Raw genomic sequence first — 18,145 nt, 5'->3', positions numbered from 1 at the left:
ACAGTGAGTACGCAGTCATTGATTGACAGCTATCTGTGTACATAACGCTGCGCACACATTATATAGAGCTGTCGTGGTGGGGTGTAATCACAGCCCCACTCATTGTAGGGGAAGTAGTGACTGTAACCACTCCCTGCATCACCCCGGTGACTGAAAGCGAGTGGCTGTAGTGAAAACGCAACTTTATTTCTCCCTGTAGCTGCTGCTTAAATTTTCCATTCAAACAGGATGTAAACGCAATGCAACTTCAGATTACCACAATATCTACAGGTATTTCCCAACATTACAGGTTCCCTTTAAACGCATGTTAAAAGCAGTGTCAAGAGGTCTGGGTCCGAGATTCAGACAAGACTGTGAAAACACTGCAAGCTTCTATCTAAGGCGGATGGCAGCGTAATTCCTCCTTGCTTCCTCTGTGAAGCTCCGCCTATTGCCGGCTGCGTCCTGCGTTTCCCTGCGTACCTATGTTTAACATTGGGTACGCAGGGACATGCGTTGTATGCGGATGTGTCCGCATGTGGCGATTTGAGGTGCAAATTTAGCGTTTCCGTGCTGGCGCCGCACACCTCATATCGCCGCATGCGGACACATCCGAATACAACACATGTCCCTGCGTACCCAATGTTAAACATAGGTACGCAGTGAAACGCAGCCGGCAATAGACGGAGCTGCAAGGAGGAAGTACGCTGCCATCCGCAGCGCACAGGAACGCAAGTCTGAAAACCAGCAAGGACTGAGTTGTGACTTATCCACAAGCTGGCATTGAAAATAGGCTCACGTGTACACGCATGCTCACTAAACGTGATTATAGGCCACCATGCACCCAGTTTACAATAAGATTCTATTTTTGGCATATAATGTGCCAGTATTCATTAATACACCATTACTTTAATGCATAGGAAATCTTAGTTTACAACCCTTTCTTGTGCAGAGAGGCAAAATAAAGAAATGTGAACCATGCATCCTTTTTCTCCTTCCTTCCCTTTTCTCCTTCCCTCCTTTTCTCCTTCCTTCCTTTTTTTCTCTTCCTTCCCTTTTTTCCTTCCTTCCATTTTTCCTTTTTTCCTTCCTTCCTCTTTCTCTTTCCTTCCTTTTTCGCTTCCTTTTTTTCCGTTTTCACTTTCCTTCCTTTTTCACCTTCCTTTTTCACCTTCCTTCCTCTTTCTCCTTCCTTCCATTTTTTTCTTCCTTCCATTTTCCTTCCTTTTTTCATTTTTTTTCTTTCCTTCCTTTTTCTTTTTTTTCTTTCTCCTTTTTTCCAATTTTTTTCCTTCCATCCTTTTTCTCTTTCCTTCCTTTTTCTTCCTTCCTTTTCTCCTACCTTCCTCCTTTCTCTTTTCACCTTCCTTCCTCTTTCCCCTTCCTACCTTCCTTCCATTCTTTTTCACCTTCCTTCCTTCCTTCCTCTTTCACCTTCCTTTCTTCCTTTTTCATCTTCCTTCATTCCTTCCTTTTTCTCCTTGCTTCCTTCCTTCCTTTTTCTCCTTGCTTCCTTCCTTCCTTTTTCACCTTCCTTCCTTTCTTTCTTTCACCTTTTTTTCACCTTCTTTCCTTCCTTCCTTTTTCATCTTCCTTTATTCCTTCCTTTTTCACCTTCCTTCATTTTTCACCTTCCTTCCTTTTTCACCTTCCTTCCTCTTTCACCTTCCTTCCTTCTTTTTTCACCTTCCTTCCTTCCTTTTTCACCTTCCTTCCTTCCTTTCTTTTTCACCTTCCTTCCTTCCTTCCTTCCTTCCTTCCTTTTTCACCTTCCTTCCTTTTTCACCTTCCTTCATTTTTCACCTTCCTTCCTTTTTCACCTTCCTTCATTTTTCACCTTCCTTCCTTTTTCACCTTCCTTCCTTTTTCACCTTCCTTCCTTTCACCTTCCTTCCTTTCACCTTCCTTCCTTTTTCACCTTCCTTCCTTTTTCACCTTCCTTCCTCTTTCACCTTCCTTCCTTCCTTTTTCACCTTCCTTCCTTTTTCACCTTCCTTCCTCTTTCACCTTCCTTCCTTCTTTTTTCACCTTCCTTCCTTTTTCACCTTCCTTCCTTCCTTTTCACCTTCCTTCCTTCCTTTTTCACCTTCCTTCCTTCCTTTTCACCGTCCTTCCTTTTTCACCGTCCTTCCTTTTTCACCGTCCTTCCTTTTTCACCGTCCTTCCTTTTTCACCTTCCTTCCTTTTTCACCTTCCTTCCTTCCTTTTTACCCTTCTTTCCTTCCTTCCCTTTTCACCTTCCTTCCTTTTTCACCTTCCTTCCTTCCTTTCTTTTTCACCTTCCTTCCTTTTTCACCTTCCTTCCTTCCTTTCTTTTTCACCTTCCTTCCTTTTTCACCTTCCTTCCCTTTTCACCTTCCTTCCTTTTTCACCTTCCTTCCTTCCTTCCTTCCTTTCTTTTTCACCTTCCTTCCTTTCTTTTTCACCTTCCTTCCTTTTTCACCTTCCTTCCTTCCTTCCTTTTTCACCTTCCTTCCTTCCTTTTTCACCTTCCTTCCTTCCTTCCTTCCTTCCTTTTTCACCTTCCTTCCTTCCTTCCTTTTTCACCTTCCTTCCTTTCTTTTTCACCTTCCTTCCTTCCTTCCTTCATTTTTCACCTTCCTTCTTCCTTCCTTCCTTCATTTTTCACCTTCCTTCTTCCTTCCTTCCTTCCTTCCTTCCCTTTTCACCTTCCTTCATTCATTCCTTCCTTCCTTCCTTTTTCACCTTCCTTCATTCATTCCTTTTTCATTCACCTTCCTTCCTTCCTTCCTTTTTCATTCACCCTCCTTCCTTCCTTTTTCATTCACCTTCCTTCCTTCCTTCCTTTTTCATTCACCTTCCATCCTTCCTTTTTCACCTTCCATCCTTCCTTTTTCACCTTCCTTCCTTCCTTTTTCACCTTCCTTCCTTTTTTTCACCTTCCTTCCTTTTTTTTCACCTTCCTTCCTTTTTCACCTTCCTTCCTTCCTTGCTTTTTCACCTTCCTTCCTTCCTTTTTCACCTTCCTTCCTTCCTTCCTTCCTTCCTTTTTCACCTTCCTTTTTCACCTTCCTTCCTCTTTCACCTTCCTTCCTTCCTCTTTCACCTTCCTTCCTCTGTCACCTTCCTTCCTCTTTCACCTTCCTTCCTTCTTTTCTTTCTTATATTTAAAGAATACAAAAGTAGTCCATGGCTAGCTTTTTGCTATGCCCCTGTACACGCAAAAAAAAGTGAATAAATTATTGAAAGAAAAAAATAAAGGCTAGGGGTCATTATGACCCATTCCGCAATTCTGGTGTTAAAATGCACTGATGCTATATTTGCCCTAATGGGTTTTATTTCATAGTTTTTGATGCCCTTTTCTTGCCAAGAAATGTCCTTGTTTCTTCCATTCTTTTATATTTTGATACATTTCCATCTTGAATATACTTTTGCCTGCAATGAGAAATGCAAAATGAAACTTCATTATGCTCCTTGGATTCCACATCCTTTCTGAAAGGCCGTCACTTCTGCTGTTGATGAGCTTCCTCCTCGCAGATAGTGCAGATCATAATGTAACCGTGGATTTTTTTTTTCTCAGCAGATCAGCTTCTCATTAGCTTTGCAGTACAGCGAACAATTTAACAGCTTCCAAAATGCCGATCTTGGCGCTGTCGGTCCGTTATTAGATGCCATTATTATAATGGAGCCTATTTATCAGCGCTATTATTGCCGAATGATTAATTCGGTCATTGTTCTGTAATGCAGAGATTTACATTTTCTTGTTTTTTTTTTCCCCTCAGTCTTTGTCAGATGCTCTAATTTCACTTCAGATGGTTTACCCCCGAAGAAACCTTTCAGCCGAACAGTGGAGGAATGCTCAACTTCTCAGCCTCATCAGTGCCCCGAGTACAATGCTGAACCCCGCACAGTCCGATACGGTACACAACCTTGTGTCTTTTATTCGAGCTCCAATCTTCTGAATATCTCCCGTTTCTTACATGGCGCCAACATGGCTGACTTGGACAGTCCAACTATTTGGGATCCACAGGGCTGATAAGGTTCAATATGGAGGAATGTAAAGTTAGGCACCTGGGCAGCAATAATATGTGGGCACCATATGTTCTAGGTGGAGTAAGGCTAGGAGAGTCACTTAAAGAGAAGGATCTCGGTGTACATGGAGATCATAGACTAAATAACAGCATCCATGTCAGTCTTGGGCTTCTAAGGCCATGTATTAAAAGAAGTATGAGCTCAGGACAGGGACACAATGCTACTACTTTACAGTTGAGTTCTGGGCACCAGTTCAGAGAAAGGTTATTCTGGAGTTCGAAAAAAAAAAAGGTACAAAGAAGAGACACACAACTGCTGACACATGGAGGATCTTGGTTATGGGGAGAAAATAAAATAAAATTAAAGCACCACTCCAGCATATTTTTTTTTATTGCAGCGCTGGAGTGGGGCAACTAATCGAAGTTCCCTGCCCCTAGTCTTACACTTACCAGCCGCGCCGCACTGGTTGGTCTTCTGCCGGTCGTGATTTGCTGGGTGATCCGGAAGTCACTACTCAGCGTAAATCTATGAAAGCCAGAACAAGACAAGAACACTGTTCTCATAGACTTACACTGAGAGCTTGTGTCCATTCCCTCTGACTTCCCATGAGGCAGAACTTGGTGTCACAATATGGCAGGTGCGGAACCAGAGCGACGCCAGGAAGAGCTGAAGACGGCGGCTGGGGAGTATAATACTAGAAGTAAGGAGTGTGCAGAGGCTTTTTAACCCCAAAATAACAAATTATCCACTATCTGGGGCCCCCAGCTATCTTGAGAACAAACCAGTGAATGGGTCAGTGGTCGAACATGCGCAACTCTGATCCATTTTAGAAGGGCTGTCAGAACCCCGGTGTTGAGATCTCTGGTGGTCCGAGCAATCTAACCCCAAGAAATCAACAAGGTATTCCCTATCCCATAGTTGGGAAATGGCTATATTGTTATTTTAGGAATAATCTTTTCAGAGAGTCATCACTTCCATCAGTTATATACTTTGTATAGTAATCTAATTTCTGACATTATTACAGCTAAGGCGACCAGGCCTCCTTTGAGCACTTTTAGTGAATTTTCCATAGCCTCTTCCTCTGGCAGATCATTTCTCTGGACATAAAGGGTGCCTCCTTGTTATACGTGCAGTCCTGGATATAAATAATTATGTGAGGCATCTCCAACCTTCAATATATTTCATTAGATCTTAGATCCACACTCGGCTGTGTTTTTTCCAAATTATGTCACTTTACTATGAAGTGACAACTTACTTGACTGCACAAGTGAAAATAGATTACAGGGGTTGTCCACTACTCGGACAACCTCTTCTCAATCCGTGTGTTTGCCCCCCGTAAAATAATACCGCTTATACTCGCTTCTAGCGCCGTTCCAGTGGTGTCATCACTGACCCGGTATTCGCTTGTGATTATTACATCACGTAATCCCTGTGGCCCTTCAGCCGCTTCTTCTCTCTACCCGCCTTCAGACAAACCGCGCACATCCAGAAGAAGTGAGAACTTTTGCGCTCTCATCCTTCTGATGTATGTGATGTGTCCGAAGGAGAGCAGAGTGGAGCGCCCACAGATTGACCCCACGGATCGCATGACATAACAAATGTCAAGCGATCACTGGGAGAGTCAGTGCTGACACCAGAGGGGAGTAGAAGTGTTATTTCACTGGGGGGGCAAACGTATGTATTGAGACTGAATAGTGGATAACCCCTTTTAATGGATAAAACTGTTTTAGTTGGCCCTCATATATTTCTATTACAATTAGTTTCTTCTCCTTGCAGATGCCCTGTGAATATCTTTCACTCGATGCAATGGAAAAATGGATAATTTGTAAGTACATAACTTTTTCTTGCGGTTTCTTGATTATAGGACTCTGCTCTGTAATGTATTTTATATGCCAACTGGCTTTCTACATCGCCACATTTTAATAATATAATAATAATAATCTATATTTTTATATAGCGCTAACATATTCTGCAGCGCTTTACAGTTTTGCACACGTTTTATCATCGCTGTCCCCGATGGGGCTCACAGTCTAAATTCCCTATCAGTATGTCGTGGCTGGAATCCAGAGTACCCGGAAGAAACCCAAACAAACGCGGGGAGAACATACAAACTCCTTGCAGATGTTGTCCTTGGTGGGATTTGAACCCAGGACCCCAGCGCTGCAAGGCTGCTGCGCTATCCACTGAGACGCCATGCTGCACTATACATATTACAGTGCTAACCACTGAGCCACCATGCTGCACTATACATACTACAGTGCTAACCACTGAGCCACCATGCTGCACTTTACATACTACAGTGCTAACCACTGAGCCGCCATGCTGCACTATACATACTACAGTGCTATCCACTGAGCCGCCATGCTGCACTATACATACTACAGTGCTAACCACTGAGCCACCATGCTGCACTATACATACTACAGTGCTAACCACTGAGCCGCCATGCTGCACTATACATACTGCAGTGCTAACCACTGAGCCGCCATGCTGCACTATACATACTACAGTGCTAACCACTGAGCCGCCATGCTGCACTATACATACTACAGTGCTAACCACTGAGCCGCCATGCTGCACTATACATACTACAGTGCTAACCACTGAGCCGCCATGCTGCACTATACATACTACAGTGCTAACCACTGAGCCGCCATGCTGCACTATACATACTACAGTGCTAACCACTGAGCCGCCATGCTGCACTATACATACTACAGTGCTAACCACTGAGCCGCCATGCTGCACTATACATACTACAGTGCTAACCACTGAGCCGCCATGCTGCACTATACATACTACAGTGCTAACCACTGAGCCGCCATGCTGCACTATACATACTACAGTGCTAACCACTGAGCCGCCATGCTGCACTATACATACTACAGTGCTAACCACTGAGCCGCCATGCTGCACTATACATACTACAGTGCTATCCACTGAGCCGCCATGCTGCACTATACATACTACAGTGCTAACCACTGAGCCGCCATGCTGCACTATACATACTACAGTGCTAACCACTGAGCCGCCATGCTGCACTATACATACTACAGTGCTAACCACTGAGCCGCCATGCTGCACTATACATACTACAGTGCTATCCACTGAGCCGCCATGCTGCACTATACATACTACAGTGCTATCCACTGAGCCGCCATTCTGCACTATACATACTACAGTGCTAACCACTGAGCCGCCATGCTGCACTATACATACTACAGTGCTAACCACTGAGCCGCCATGCTGCACTATACATACTACAGTGCTATCCACTGAGCCGCCATGCTGCACTATGCATACTACAGTGCTAACCACTGAGCCGCCATGCTGCACTATACATACTACAGTGCTATCCACTGAGCCGCCATTCTGCACTATACATACTACAGTGCTAACCACTGAGCCGCCATGCTGCACTATACATACTACAGTGCTATCCACTGAGCCACCATGCTGCTCCATTTTCCAGTCATATAGAAACGTTTAATGCATAGTGAATCTGTGTTCATATTCTTCTGCAGCATAGTATGACGACTGGTGTTTTCCATTATTAGCAAAAAGAACTAAGCCTTTTGGGCTGGTAGAGCCACTATTTTCAAGACTGAGGATATCCCCCCTTATGGCTTATGGATGACCTTTATGTGCATGTATACTTGATGTCTAGTAAATGGGGTTTTCTCCGGTGCAAAAGTGGGTAAAATTGCTAAGTTCTTGTCAAAAAAACAAGTTTGAAAAATTGTAAATCCTATAGTTTAGTGCCGGTTGTCAAGACTACCCGCCACCTTATAAATGGCCGGTTTCCTAGGCAAGGAGCGAGCAGCTGTTTGCAGTACAGCTGGCCAGATTACTGTAGTCCCGCTGCGCTCCTCCAGTGCTGCAGAAGCCGAGCGGCCTCCTCCAGCAGCATCTGAGCGCGCGCTGTTCCAACATGCTGCTAGTCCGAGCTCACACTCATCAGGATCACACCGCCCCTGGCATGTCAGGAGGCAGAGGAGCAGGGACATCCTGAAGATTGAACCTCATTACTCATTGCTTAAAGGGGCTGGATAACACTCCATTCATGTATACATCCTAATGTTCTTAACTAGTGATGAGCAAACATGGTTGGATAAGGTGTTATCTGAGCATGCTCAGGTGCTAACAAGTATCTTCGGCGCCCTTGAAAAGTATGTTTGAGTCCCAATGGCTGTTCGACAGTCGAAGTACATGCAGGGATTGTCTAACAAATAGGCATTCTTCATGTGTTGTGGTTGTTGAACAGCTGTGAGATATGCAGCCGAGGGGACGGGAACATCTTATTAGAGCACACCGAAGTCACTCAGTTAGCACCAGAGCATGCTCAGATAACACCTTATCCAACTACATTCGCTCATCACTATTCTTAACCCAAACGGCATAACAAAGTGATGGTGCCTGTTTGGTGAACAGTAGAATGGACCTGTCCTTGCCCTGCACTGTCCTGCTTTAATCTGGCATCAGCGATGTGTGACAAGTGCTACATTATAATTGAGGACTAGGTAAATGAATGGGCTAATGGAATGATATCCATTTCTCCTTCGCCTCATTGGGGGACACAGCATGGTCCGGTGTCCCCCAACGACTGGCTCGGAGAAAAGGATTTTACGGTGAGTACACAAAAATCCCTGTTTCTGCATGTGGTCTGTAAAGGCCTTGTGGTCTCTTGCTTTCACTGTGATCGGCAAAATTGTGCTCTCACATTGATGTCCTCATCCTGCACTGTTATAGGGAACTGAAATGGTAACTAAAAAATCTGCACACCGTTCTTTTATTAAATACGATGGTCCCGAATGCAGAAGTACACTACTTCTTTCCTTAAGGGATCAGGACCCCCGTGATGTCCATAAAGGCCTTATGTACATGTAGAGAAGGGGTGATATGTATATTACAGACATACACAGAATATACAGATCACCAGTACACTGATTTAAAGGGAATCTGTCACCAGGTTTTTATCTCATTTGAGAGCAGCATAATGTGGGGACAGAGACCCTGATTTCAGCAATGTATCACTTGTCTGTTTGCTGCCGTTTTGAAAAAAAAATCCTTTTTATCTGCTGCGGATCTACAGTATGAGTTCTCGGAATGCTGAGCTCTGTATAACCCCGCCGCTGATTGTGCATAGGCAGAAAGCTGCCAATCAGTGGCGGGGATGGGGTTATACAGAGCTCATGAATATGGAGAATGTCATAGCTTCAGGTTTTAGTCCTCTAGTGATAATTTTCTACTGATGAAACTGATTTTATAATAAACTACTGCAAGTGGCCCAATAAGTGACACATCGCTGGAATCCGAGTCTCTGCCATAATATAATGCTGCTCACAGATTAGGTGGCAAAAACCTGGTAACATTTCCCTTTAATGCTCTGTCATATATGATGACGGCATAGTCAGGCGCTTAGGCCTTAAAGGGGCAGTCTGGCTTCACTTCCACATTGTGATGTGAGCGGTGCTGGTGACATCACGTCTACAGATGTCTGTATGTGTGAATGCCGCATTACCCTTTAATACATTGCTGTCACACAATGTACGTTACCCCTGAAATAAAATGAGTGCCCCGGTCCATGAATTTTAGCATGTTCTTCCCCAACCTTTCGGCATTTGCTCGTCACCTAGAGCGCCCCGTTCCTGGATGATTTTTATCCATGTATAGAGGCCGTGTCTAGAGAGAGGGAAATCCTTTTACAACTAAAATCTGGTATTCTGCGTGGTATATTAACGTCATTCATTTAAAAAAAAAAATGTCCACATCTCACATTGATAAGCAGAAGAAAATCAGAGGATGAATTTCTGGGGTAAATAATAATCTTTGAGTAAACAGAACATGAAAATTTCACCTCTAGAATTTAGCATAGCAAAAAAGTGTAACGTGACTCTGGGTGAAAGCGCCTAAGATACCCGCTGTCATGAAAGAGTTAAGTGGAATGTAATAAGTTCATTTTCATTGTGTTTTGGGTTTTATTTTTTTGCACTTTTTTTCCTCCCTCAGTTGGCTTTATACTGTGCCATGGAATACTGAATACGGATGCGACGGCACTGAATCTGTGGAAGCTCGCCCTGCAGAGCAGCTCTTGTCTGTCACTTTACCGAGATGAAGTTTTCCATATCCATAAGGCAGCCGAAGACCTTTTTGTCAACATCAGAGGGTTTGTCCACGACTTAAAAGATTTGCTTCACCCTAAATACGCGTCACCAATATCATGCGCGGGCAAATGTTAGATCCTGATTGGTGATAAGCGAACGTGCTGGGGTAAGGTGTTATCTAAGCATGCTCGGGTGCTAACTGAAAGTCTCCTGCGTGCTGGAATAATGTTTGAGTCCCCGCTGTTGCCTGTCTCTTGGCTGTTCGACAGCCACAACACATGCAGGGATTACCTGTTTTGTTCGCTGTCAAACAGCCGCGAGACCTGTAGCCGCAGGGTCTCGAACATATTATTCGAACACGCCTAAGACACTCTTAGCACCCGAGCATGCTTAGATAACACCTGATGATCTGGTAGTATTCGGAGTTCAGCGGAGTAGATCCTGATGTTGGATCACTTTGCTCCTTGCTGCAATAAAGGATGGAGAAAGCTGCCTCCTCATGGGTCCTGTAGCCTCTGCTAGTGAAAGCACTGGGTAATTAATAAGCATCTGGAAAAAGAGCGAATGGCACATTTGACGCTGTGTCCTGTGCACACAGAAGTGCCTGCTTTTGTGGTAGATCACGTGACTGTACTTACTATCAGTGCAGCCTCCATCGGTCTCTTCATTTTTGCTCTAGACATTACACTACATATTACCCCGAGCTGTGCTAGGGAAGGAAGAGAAGAACAATTTAGTTTTGTCTGAATCCACTTTGTCTGCAGTACTCGGCAGCAGCTGATTCCTGTACAGCGGTTTTGCTTTGTTTTTCTTTTCCCCAAAAATTATTTTATGTTTACAGGAAAAGATTTTGTTGTCTTTAAAAAGAATCTGTCAGTAAGATCAGCCCCAAATCACCTAGAATTGGAATGCATTTATATCTTCTATCTGTTGCTGCATCTAAAAGTAAATAGCTTTATAATTTGAATAACAATTAATCCTTAAGTGCTCTGGGAGTGTTGGAGCACTTCCTGAACCTTTGCCTCCTGACCTTGTTTCCTTTCCCATCGCCAGCCTCTTCATTGCCTGGCTTCCTTGCCTTAGGTCACACAGATGGGGAGCTATCAATCAAGCTGGGCAAGGAAACCTGGGATGGCAGTGGCTTGGTAAATGCTCTGGGCGTGACAAAGCGCAACGATCACATTATTTTCATATGATTTCTCGGGAACACATTGAAATTTAAGTCCATCGATACCTTTATTATGCTTTGCTTGTATAGTGCCATTATAATGTGCAGCACTTTCCAGGCATTATCATCACTGTCCCCATTGGGGCTCACAATGTAGATTCCCTATCAGTATGTCGAGTGTGGGAGGAAACTGGAGACCCCGGAAGAAACCCACGCAAACACTGTGCAGATGTTGTCCTTGGTGGGATTTGCTGTAAAGCAATAGTGCTAACCACTGAGCCACCGTGCTGTCCGTCTTTGCTCCTAAGACCGGCCTGTCCATTTATGCGGGTTGAGAAGGGGTTGACCTTACTGACAAATTCCCTTTTAACGAGCATTTATATTTTTTCAAGGGGTTTCAAGAATTCTATTAACATATTTGTGTTTCCACTTCTTAGGTACAATAAGAGAATTAATGACATCAGAGAATGCAAGGAGGCTGCAATATCTCATGCGTAAGTATTGGTTAATATGAAACCAGCTCTGCTATTCTATAAACCAGCTCTTTTAAAGGGCATCTGTCAGAAGGTTTTTGCTGCCCCATCTGAGAGCAGCAAGATCTATGGACAGAGAGCCTGATTCCAGCGATGGGTCACTTACTGGGCTGCTTGCTGCAGTTGTGATGGAATTCCTGTTTTCACTGCTGTGCTCAGAATGCAGAGTTCTGTAACTCCGCCCACACACCTGATTGGCAGCTTCCTGTGTACGTTGTCAACAAGCTGCTAATCAGTGGTGGGGGCGGGGTTACTCAGTTTAGCTGGACTCTGGCACAGGACACCTAGTCCTACAGTGATAATATCCTGCTGATAAAACACTGATTGCATTGAAACTACAGCACACAGCCTAGTAAGTGACACGTCCCTGGAATCAGGCTCTCTGCCCCAACATTATGCTGCTCTCCGATAAAATGCATTCCGCTACTGACACATTTTTTCTCGTAATATTGTTGTACCCTTCATTTGCTATTCCTCCTGAATATTTCTAAATAAATTGAAAACTATTTTAGTATGTTCTCTGTAACAGGGGTGTATTCATTCAGTCAGATAGCGCCTGCATTGATTGGGGTAGCTTTAGATTCTGTAGAGATGACCCCCAACTGGTAACGCCAGTACATTTCTAAGAGGAATAACACAGGAATGGCAGACTTTTGTTTTTTGAGAAAAAAGGAACTCAAGAAAAGCTTATGTCAGCACTGGCTACTTGGTGATACCTGGCAGTTCTTATTTTTATTAATTCCTAACGGCTTTTTTTCATTAGCCGGAGCCAGTGGAAGATAATAACTGCTGATTTGCTGACTGTGATCCACTCCCCATTACATCCGTGACATGTTATGGGGAGAAAGTGACACTTTTCAAGCTATTTATTCAGTAAGGAAATGTCAGATGCCTTACAACTCTTAATAAAATATACAAGGTCAAGCTTCCACGGGTCAAGTAAAAATGTTTCACGGTTTGACTAATGTACACTGTGTTCCAGATTATTGTGCACAAAGAGTTTAGGAGTGATAAGGTTTGAATTTTTTTGTTTGTCATTTAAACTCATTGATGGTGATCTGTGTCGGGGCTCTTTATATCACTGAAAGCAATTGCAGATACCTGTGCAAATTAGTTTGGCCGGTGTGTCCAAATAAAGGCAAGACTACTTAAGAAGGCTGTTCCACATTATTAAGCAGCCTACATTTTGGGCCAAAATGGGAAAGAAAAAGGATGTCGGCTGCTGAGAAGCAACAAATTGTGGAGTGTTTAGGTCAAGGCATGACTACAATCAACATTGCCAAGACACTTCATCATGATCATCACACAATCAAGAAGTATGTGGCTGATTCCCAGCACGCGTGTGCGTGCTAAGGAAAAATTGAGGACTCTTTCCAACAGGCAATTGTGTAAGGTTAAAAGAGCAGCTGCAAAAATGCCTTGTCATAGCAGCAGACAAGTTTTTGAAGCTGCTGGTGCCTCCAACGTCCCCAGAACAACAAGATGCAGGGTCCTTCAGAGGTTTGCAGCTGTGCGTAAGCCATCCTGTCGACCACCTCTATCCACTGCACACAAGCAGAAACGACTCCAGTGGGCCAAACGATACGTGAAGACTGACTTCCAAACTGTTTTTTTCACCGATGAGTGCCGTGCAACGCTCGATGGTCCAGATGGATGGAGTGGAGGATGGCTGGTTGATGGACACCCCATGAAAACATGGCTAAGGCGCCGACAAGGAGAAGGTGGAGTAATGTTTTGGGTTGGAATCATGGGGAGAGAGATTGTCGGCACCTTTATGATCCCTTAATTGGGTAAAGATGAACTCCATAATCTATGTGGAGTTTCCAGAACAACACTTCCTGCCATGGTTCAAGAGGAAGAACCGTGCTTTCCGCAGCAAGATCATTTTCATGCATGATAATGCACCGTCTCATGCTGCAAAAAACACATCTGGATCTCTGGCTGCTATGGGCATAAAAGAGGACAAACTTATGGTGCGGCCACCATCTTCCCCTGACCTCAACCCCATTGAGAACCTCTGGAACATCATCAAAAGGAGTGTCTATAATGGCGGGAGTCAGTTCACATCTAAGCAACAGCTCTGGGAAGGTATTCTGTCCACATGCCAAACAATTGAAGCAGAAACCATCCAAAAACTGACAAATTCAATGGACGAGAGAGTTCAGAAGCTTCTTTCGAACAAGGGGTCCTATGTGCAAATGTAACATCACCTACAATAAAGATTTCACTTGAAAACTGTTTGATTTCATTTTGTAATAAGCTGATAATGCTTATAACTTCACAATTGACCATTTTTATGTTCAAAATTAAAAATAAAAAAGGTTGAAAACTCTGTTGTGCATAATAATATGGAACATGCATTTTGAGTGTTTATTTTTTTTAAAAAAAAGATACTGTTTTCATAGGCAGTTTGTTCCAAAACATTGCAATTATACTAGAATAGTAGATGACTGGAAAATAACAATGACTGCAATTCAGATAGGTAATTTAGAGAAAATATGAGGAAATATTATTTGCATAATAATTTGGAACACAGTGTATATGTGAAATCTCATAATGTCCACTTATAAATGTTTATTATAGTGATGCTTTGCTTCTTATTTAGCGGTGCAACACACCGAGAAAGGCGCAAATTCTTAAGGTCTGCACTCAAGGAACTGGCCACTGTCCTTTCCGACCAGCCTGGTTTATTGGGGCCAAAGGTACGTGAATAGCTTTTCATATTGAATCTGACTAAGTAGCATAGCCCAACTGGGGCTTTTACAACAAAACTGGCCATGTTGCCCTTAAAGGTTATGGACACCTTTGCATTTTATTTTCTTAAGCGGATATGTTTTATGTGGAATTAAACTTATGTGCTATTTGTGATTACTGCTGTTTTTGTTGTGTAGCATGCATATATTATAATACACCGCAAGCTGCTCATTTCCATTCACTCTCCTCTTGAAAACTGATTCCTTGTCTCCAGCTTCCTTTGTCAATGGGGATTTAAGCTTTAAGGGAACCTGTCAGCAGGATTGTGCACAGTATCTTACATACAGTTTCAGGTCGACGCTGTTATACTGATTAAAAATCACCGGCCTGATCCCTGTTGAGGGCAGACAAAGTACTGCAGTGCGCAGGCGCCGGAAAGGTCAGAGGCCCGGCGCCTGCGCACTGCAGTACTTTGTCTGCCCTCAGCAGGGCAGAGCAAAGTACGCCTGCGCCGGAGCCGTGGCTGAAGATCAGAAGAGGACGTCTTGTAATGAAGATGGGAGGCGCCGCAGCGGACCGGAGACGCCCATCCGACCTGACCAGCAGCGGGACCGCCCCTGGGTGAGTATAATATAACGTCTTTTTCTCCTCTTTCAGGTAACATCGGGGGCTTTTCTTTATCGCCTCTCATTGGGGGACACAGGAACCATGGGTGTATGCTGCTGCCACTAGGAGGCTGACACTATGCAAATAAAAAAATTAGCTCCTCCTCTGCAGTGTACACCCCACCGACTGGCATTAAACTCTTCAGTTTAGCTTAGTGTCAGTAGGAGGTGGACACGGGTCTTTCATTAGACCCTTATCTACCTCAATGTGCGTCGTTTCTTTTCAGGTTTTCTTCCAGAGGGATACAGGGTGAGCAGTCACGCCTGTAGTCCCACAATACGGACTATGAGTACGGCGTGTACTGCCACCCCGTATCCTCATAGATCCCTCTCCAGGACCAAGATCCTAGCACAGAAGCGTGCTCAGAAGTCCGGTCCTGGCTCCGTCCCCCACCCACTCGCCTACCAGAGCCTGTCGGTCGGAGGAGACGAGGACGTCCATCACAGCTCCGTGGACGTCTCATTCCCCTCAGGTTAGTAACGGCGTGGGATGTTTAGGTGAGTATTTCCCCCTGGCGGGCTCTCCATTCCCCCGGGATCTTTTCTCCAGATGTCCCCCGGTCCTCCCTCATGGCGTTTGTTTTGGGGGGATCCCAGGGACAGCCACGGGGGCTGTGGCTCATTTTCCTCCGGGGCTCTCCTTCATTGGCGGCCGCACAGCCACGGTGTCTCCCTTGTGGAGTCTCGGCCTGGCGGGCTGCCGCGCCGCTCCCCCTTGCGGTCTCGCTTCTCGGCGGCCGCGGTGTGTCCTGTGTCTGCACGGCGTCCTTGGCAGGGTGCCGTGCCGCTTGCTTTCTGCGGCGCTCCGACGCCGCCACTCTCCAGCGGCGCTCCGGCGCCGCTATTCTCAGGCGGCGCTCCGGCGCCGCGATCCTCTGGCGACGCTCCGGCGCCGCGATTTTCCGGCGGCGCCGGCCTCTAGTTTGGGTCCCGGCTTCTGCCGGGGCCTGCCTCTGGCGCCGCGGCCCCGCCGGTTCCGTTCGGGCAGCCTTGGCGGACTGCCGCTCTTCTCGGACTCTGCGGCGCGCTGCTCCGGCACCGCGGTTCCCTTCTCCGGCGGCGCCGGTCTCTAATTTAGGTCCCGGCTTACGCCGGGGCCTACTTCCGGTTTCTCGGCTCCTCACTTCCGATTCTGCGGGCGGGCTTCTTTCCCGCCCGACATACTGCGCCCTGCCCACCGGCGCCTCTGCGTCTGGCTCCACCCCCTTCCTCGTGGGTCCCTCGGCCGGTGTGCACCGCTTCTCACAGCAGCAGCACTCGCATCTTCTGTGGCTCAGCATCGCAGAATCAGCACCTCAGGGAAGTTCTCCGCCGAGGACAAGTGGGACATCTTCCAGGACCGGGTCCGTGAGTAGCTGCACTGCAGACTGACACCCCCCTCTGCCCACTGTCCCCTAACCCACTGGCATCTTCAGGGTCCCTAAAAATGTCTACCTCTAAAGGGGGCCGCTCTCGTCCCCCTACCTCTTCATCTTCTGCCTTAGTCACGTACTTTGCATGTTCGTCCTGTAACAGCAAACTTCCCTCAGGTCAGTCCTCCCCGCTGTGTCAGTCCTGCAGCAACCCGATTGTTCCCACCGCCCAGGATCCCCCGACTGTTCCGCCCGAGAGTGATCCCCCCATCCCAGGCTGGGCCGCTTCTCTGTCACAATCGGTGGCCGATTTAACACGGGTGTCTCAAACCCTGGTGTCCGCGCTGGATCGGTTACCCCTGCAGACCCCTGCAGTGGCCAGCGGGTCGCAGGAACCGCCGCCCGAGCCCTCCTTGATTAGCCACAAAAGGTCCAGACAGCAACGTCGGTCTGAGTCCTCTTCGCGTTCCATCTCGCCGCACGGCCCTCCCCCGCGGTTGGTGTCGCACCGTTCCTCCTCCCCTGAGTCAGGCGAGGCTTTATCTGATGCGCCCTCAGAGGAGATGTCGGAGTTGGATCCTAGCCAAATCGCCACCATGAGTGAGTCGGTCCAGAACCTCATTCGGGCTATAAACCAAACCTGCGGCATTAAGGATCCCTCTACGGAACCCGCAGATCAGGCGGTTTCGTTTAGACGGGCCAAACCACCTTCAAGATTTTTTGCCCCTCATCCTGAATTCGAGGAAATCCTGACCAGAGAGAGAGAGAATCCGACCAGACGTTTTCAGAGGGGAAAACGCCTGGGGGTGTTATATCCTTTTTCACCAGATCTTACCGCCAATTGGACGGTCTCTCCCTCGGTGGATCCACCTGTGTCCAGGCTGTCCACCAACACGGTGCTCCCACTGTCCGGCGGAGCGTCTCTGAAGGACTCTAACGACAGAGTTATAGAATCCTTCGCAAAATCTGCCTTCGAAGCGGCTTCAGCAGCGCTATGCCCGGCCTTTGCTTCCACTTGGGCCTCAAAATCCATCTCAAAATGGGCCAAGGATCTGCGGCGAGGTATCCTGGACGGGGCTCCTCCCGCGCAATTAGCGGAACTTGCCAACCAGATTTCCCACGCTGGTGAATACCTGGTTTCCGCCTCCCTGGATGTCGCGTCTTGTGCGGCTCAGGCTTCCAGCAATGCCGTTGCCATCCGCCGGACCGTTTGGCTCAAGGCCTGGCAGGCGGACTTGTCCTCCAAAAAGTCCCTCACTAGTCTGCCCTTCCAGGGCTCTCGTCTCTTTGGTTCCCAGCTGGACCAGATCATTAAGGACGCCACTGGGGGCACAAGTTCCCTTCTCCCCCAGGCTAAACCTCGTCGCCCTCCTCCTAGACGGCAGTTTCGCTCGTTCCGGCCTTTTCGTCGCTTCGCTGCGTCAAACTCCTTTTCCCAGCAGCAACAGAGGCCACAGGCACGTCAAGAGAAGAAGGCGGTGTCCTTCAGGCCCACTCCGTCCTGGCGTCCTCGCTATTCCCAGGGTAGATCGTCCAGGCCCAGGACTGGAAGATCCACTTCCGCATGACTCTCGGCAAGACTCCAGCCCAACTCCCAGGTTGGGGGGCCGTCTTCTCCGTTTCAGGGACGTCTGGATTTCCGCAGTAGAGGATGCAT

General features: G+C 46.5%; 1 protein-coding gene across 2 annotated transcripts in view; it reads left to right on the top strand.

Annotated features, from left to right (window-relative positions):
• Positions 1-18,145, top strand: part of NCKAP1 (NCK associated protein 1) — a 156,759-nt gene that overhangs the window by 45,887 nt on the left and 92,727 nt on the right. For both annotated transcript variants that reach the window (XM_069733250.1, XM_069733249.1), the window contains 5 exons: positions 3,723-3,860; positions 5,749-5,797; positions 9,982-10,138; positions 11,682-11,738; positions 14,383-14,479. In XM_069733250.1, the coding sequence (XP_069589351.1) occupies positions 3,723-3,860; positions 5,749-5,797; positions 9,982-10,138; positions 11,682-11,738; positions 14,383-14,479 (498 nt within the window). The remainder of the gene's footprint in view (positions 1-3,722; positions 3,861-5,748; positions 5,798-9,981; positions 10,139-11,681; positions 11,739-14,382; positions 14,480-18,145) is intronic.

Source organism: Ranitomeya imitator, chromosome 7, assembly GCF_032444005.1.
Source record: "Ranitomeya imitator isolate aRanImi1 chromosome 7, aRanImi1.pri, whole genome shotgun sequence".
In the NCBI taxonomy this organism is placed as follows: Eukaryota; Metazoa; Chordata; class Amphibia; order Anura; family Dendrobatidae; genus Ranitomeya; species Ranitomeya imitator.
The sequence above is the reverse complement of the archived record's forward strand: the minus strand, read 5'-3'. Positions and strand labels throughout refer to the sequence as shown.